The 5,090-nt window shown below is 39.6% G+C and overlaps 1 protein-coding gene and 1 pseudogene across 1 annotated transcript; one reads left to right on the forward strand and one right to left on the reverse strand.

The window, feature by feature from the left end:
• Positions 1-886: 886 nt before the first annotated feature.
• Positions 887-1,501, reverse strand: LOC101578579 (annotated as a pseudogene).
• Positions 1,502-2,581: 1,080 nt separating this feature from the next.
• On the forward strand, positions 2,582-3,520 carry LOC101578971 (olfactory receptor 50-like). The gene has a single exon (XM_004641519.1). The coding sequence runs from the start codon at positions 2,582-2,584 to the stop codon at positions 3,518-3,520; it is 939 nt and encodes a 312-aa protein (XP_004641576.1).
• Positions 3,521-5,090: the final 1,570 nt, after the last annotated feature.

Raw genomic sequence — 5,090 nt, forward strand, 5'->3', positions numbered from 1 at the left:
TGGGGGCTCCCGGAACTCGGCAGAAAATCCTACTCGTTGGGCGGGTAGGGGAGGCACTGCGGAGTGGTAGGGGGTGGCCCAAGGTGCTGGGATAGGGTCCGGCCCACTCTACGTCTGGGCTGGGAATTGTCCCGCTGGCGCAGGGTAGCAGGAAGCTCTCCGCACACTCACCGAACCTGGGCTAGTACTGGGTCTCTAGTGTAGACTAATTCTGTGGAATCTTTTTGAAATGTAGTCTAAAACAAAATATGTTTTTAGGTAAGGACAAAGTTATTCTAAAAGTTGTTCACAATGGCTGCTCTGACATTTCTTTCATGAGATATCCTATCTACATCACCAATCCATGTGATTTTCCAGGAGGAAAATATATCCGCAAAACAAAACACCTTTCCAGATTATGTATACTTAAATACATCATTTTCACTGGAAGTGGTACCAAAATAGTCTCCACAAGTATCCGAAAGCATATATTTAAGAGTTTTTATGAATTGTTTATGATGGTCTTTTGGTTTAATTCTTATGCCAAACTTTTCTGATGAAGATAGCATTATGCTTTATGTAAGAAAGGCAACCTCAAAATCATTACCATAATGCTTCTAAGGCTTATGGAAGAATAAACTAGGATGGCATACAGATATTAAGATGAAATCCACAATCTTAGAATTATTAATGCTTTGAGTGGCCCAGCCTAGAAGACAAGCTCAACCCATTATTAGAAAAACGAAATATGATATGGTCCAAAAATGTATCCTTACGGTTTTGTCTAAACCCTCAGGCTGAATAGTGAGGACTAGTCTTCATTTCAGTCTTAGAAGCAGAAATTGACTGTAATTTTCCATTTGATTTATTGTATAGGATATGTACATTCGAGAAGGTTCCTTTAGTGCTACATTGCTGTATTTTTTGTCCTAGTCATTTGAGGGCATGCAAATTCTACAATGTCATCAATGAGAACTGACAATGCTCCTTCATTGTAATTAGACAATGATTTGCAATCATTGTACTGAAGTCTAAAGAATATTTCAATCATCTTTTGGTATTGATCATTTATTATTTTCCAACAAACTTTAGTCCCTAAGTCTAAAAATTGAAATCTTCCAGTAAACACTAAATTCCAGTAGACAATGGCTATTTCTAGATCTACTGACTTTTGACCTGGATTCTTTGCAAAATTAAAAGTAAACTTGTCAAAACCTTCAATCATCCTGGTTCCTTCAATTCTTGTTCCATCTTGGTTATTTGAATCTTTAGTTTCCTATGCTGTCACATCCTAATTCTGTCATGCCATCTTTGAACTCTGGCTTGGAAAATGTACATTTTGTGGGCTGATCTTCCATGCAATGATCAAAACCCTAATGCTGGCTGGACCAAGTGCCAGGTCATCACAGAATTTCTGTGTACCATTAATTCCAATTTTATTTTCATCTTGAGGCTCTTTGTATCTATTTTATAGTTGTGCTAAGTTGTTCCTGTCCAGTGATCCTTTTACAGTCTGGTACATATACTACAGGAATTGGGAAAATATTATCTATTGCAACAGCTTCCTGGCATTTTGAGAAAGACAGCTTAGAGCAGTTTTTCACTAGTTTGAATGAAGATCTCAAACTGTACAGATTTATCCTCCCACAACGACTTCATCATGTTTATATTGGAGTCTTCCAGGCCTATCTCCTCCCTCTATGACTCTGTAGTGAATGGGCCTCCTTTGGAGGCTTCTCTTTTTGGTAGAGACATCACTCTCTCTTGCCAGGTTCTGGCTCATGAACAGTGAAAGTGTCCTGGTGAGGCTGGAGGAGGTTGCCCTGGGCTTTGGAAGTGAGAGGGATGGACAGCAGTAGAGAGTTTGTGGCCTCTCAATAGGCCTTTTTTATTTTTCCTGAAAACTACAATTTTTTTTACCTAAGCTGCTACAAAGTAAGATGCAATTATTTATTACTTTGTACCTCATATGGACATACTAACACTGACTATCATGATAGAGTAAGATAATAGTATGAGTGATGTACTGGACATGTAAGAAATTTGACAATCAACTACTTAAAGTCCTCAGCAGAAAGTCTGTGTTGTAATATTGAGAACAGAATAATGACATAGACAAAAAATTCTCTGGATGATTGAAGATGTGGTTAGAAAAGTCAAGAATATCCTGGTGCTAAAAGATTTGAACCATGATGATTTGGTTTAGGTTGAAAGATAACCAATGTAGTAATAAGGAAGTAACATTTTATTCACATCTCAGTAGCAAAATGAGGGGGAAAATGCTTTGTGGAAACAATTTTCTTAAAGGAAGTAGAACTTGGTGTGATCTTATAACCATAGTGGTGTTTTCTTGGCTTGTTGAAAGCATATTTCAATTCTAGGTAAACAATATCCTTTGCCACCACTAGCCCATTATAGTGTGTTAAGTTTGCATTAAAATGAAAATATACATAATTTCCAAACCAGTTTTTTTTTATTGAAAACTCACAATGACTTCTTTTTGTTCAGATTTCTATTTCTCTTTTAATGCCTAGAAAGGAGAAGAACAAGAAAGAAAGAGAAGGAAGACAAGAGAAAAAGGCAGAGGAGAAGGAGGAAGAGTATGAACAAGGATAATCAGAGTACTGTGTCTGAATTCATCCTCCTGGGGCTCCCTATCAGCCTGGAAGAGCAGGGCATGTACTATGCCCTATTCCTCATCATGTACCTGACCACAGTGCTGGGGAACCTGCTCATCATCCTGCTCATCAGGCTGGACTCCCGCCTCCACACCCCCATGTACTTCTTCCTCAGCCACTTGGCTCTCACCGACATCAATTTCTCATCAGTCACAGCCCCAAAGATGCTCATGAATATGCTGACCCACAGTCAATCTATCTCTTATGCTGCGTGCATTTCCCAATCATATTTTTTCACATTGTTTGCGGATATTGACAGCTTCCTTCTCACCTCAATGGCCTATGACAGGTATGTGGCCATCTGTCACCCCCTGCACTACTCCACCATCATGAGTCGGAACCTCTGTCTCCTGCTAGTAATTGTGTCCTGGGGGTTATCCATTGCCAACGCCCTTGTGCATACTATTCTACTATCCTTCCTCTCTTTTTCTAGAGATATCACTCTCCACCACTACTTCTGTGACCTCTCTGCCCTGCTCAAGCTGTCCAGTTCAGATACCACCATCAATGAGATGGTCATCCTCATTCTAGGAAGTGTGGTCATGACCCTGCCATTTATGTGCATTTTGTTGTCTTATGGTCACATTGGAGCCACCATCCTGAAGGCTCCCTCAATCAAGGGAATCTGCAAAGCTTTGTCGACATGTGGTTCTCACCTTTGTGTGGTTTCTCTTTACTATGGAGGAATTATGGGAATCTACTTTTTCTCCTCATCTAATAACACTAATGACAAAGATATCATTGTGACTGTGTTGTACAGTGTGGTCACACCCATGCTGAATCCCTTTATCTACAGTCTGAGGAATCGAGATATGAAAGGGGCTCTGAGAAATTTACTCAGTAGAGAAATATTTTCAGTGTGATGTACATTGCTTTCATCAGAATTAAATGTGACAGCTTTTCAAACCCACACTCTATCCTTCCCTGATGAGTTGCCACTTCTTATTGTCTTTTGTGACCCAAAGTTTCTGCCTTAGTTTTATATTTTGTGTGTAATCTTTTGACTAACCTTTAATTTTAGTGAAAGTTTTCTGTATACTATTCTGTACATTTTTTTACATAGTTTTCATCCTACAAAAAGTTCAATGTTTATGAAGCAGGTGTTTGTTCCACAGAGCTATATGTCTGGCCCCTTCAACAGTCTCAATTTACCTTTTTTACTTGATTATGTAGTCCTTTTTTTTAAAAAAAAGCAACTCTTTTATCCTTTCTCAAGGTAATATAAATAATTCTCTGGTAGGTTAATAACTTTATTTTATATGCTAGATTATGATTCCTTTTGCTGGGATCCACAAGATTTTGTCTATAGAAACATGTATTAAAGCCTAATATAACTGTCCAGCTAATAGAGCCCAGGTGATCTGAGCCTTCTCTGGGTTTCCTGCCTCATTACAAGGAAAGCTATATTCATGTTCCTTGGGCAAGAGTACCTGCAGGAACCAAGAAGTTGTACCTTACACAGTGGACCCCAGATATCTGACACAAGCTGCAGAAGTTAGAAGGTTTTGCAGGAATGAATTTGTCTGAGTTGAGGTGTTTCATAGTAGAAAGGACACAGAATGGAATTATAGATGGAAAATGAGTGTTGATACTAGTAGCCTACAGGAAAGAAGGTAAATGTCCACAGCTAGAGAGGGAAAAAGAAAGTTTATGATGGAGTCAGAGGAAGTTTCAGATTGAGGTGGTCATGTGTCTTCCCTCTCAGTCTGAGGGAACCCATGTTAACTGCCAATATAAAAAGAAAGCCTGTTAAACTTTTAATAGATGCTCATGTAAATTTGTCAGTTACCCAGCCAGTGGCCCCATTTGCCAACCAGAAAGTAGTTTTCCATAGGTCCAGCAATTCATGTGCCCCAGTACCCAATGGCCATAGAAGATTAAACCCCACATTAAAGAGATATCTGCTAATGGACCTACAAAATGTTCTGACTAGTGTTATGCATGTTTAATTGTTTCTTTGACTTTGCCTCCTCCAGATTTAAAACAGTTCCGCCTACCCAAAATAAAAATGCTTGGTGTCTACTGAGGGCCTTTTAGGTAGAACCTCTGAAGAATGTCTCTGACTGCCGGTCAACAACTGAGACCCATTTCAGCCTGAAGTAGCCAGAGCGGTCATCACCCATACACCCTCATGGCAGTCCGGGTTACTTCTTCAGAGGAAAAATATTGCAGGCAGTTGAGTTAGATTAAAAATATTATAGGCAGTCAGACAGGGCCAGGCTCTGAAGGAGACAAGATTAAAGACAAGGTGACTTTACAGCTTGAGAGACAGATGCTGCCCACTGTGGGCCAGACCTCAAGACAAAAGAGGAAACTACCTGGCTGATGTTACAGCTCAAGAGGTGGCACAAAAACCAGTGAGTACATGGGAAATATTACCTGTTCTAGAGTTTTAGAAAAACCCACCTACTCAGACTCTGTTGTTAACTAATG

The sequence above is a fragment of the Octodon degus genome, unplaced genomic scaffold, assembly GCF_000260255.1.
Source record: "Octodon degus isolate 3935 unplaced genomic scaffold, OctDeg1.0 scaffold00137, whole genome shotgun sequence".
In the NCBI taxonomy this organism is placed as follows: Eukaryota; Metazoa; Chordata; class Mammalia; order Rodentia; family Octodontidae; genus Octodon; species Octodon degus.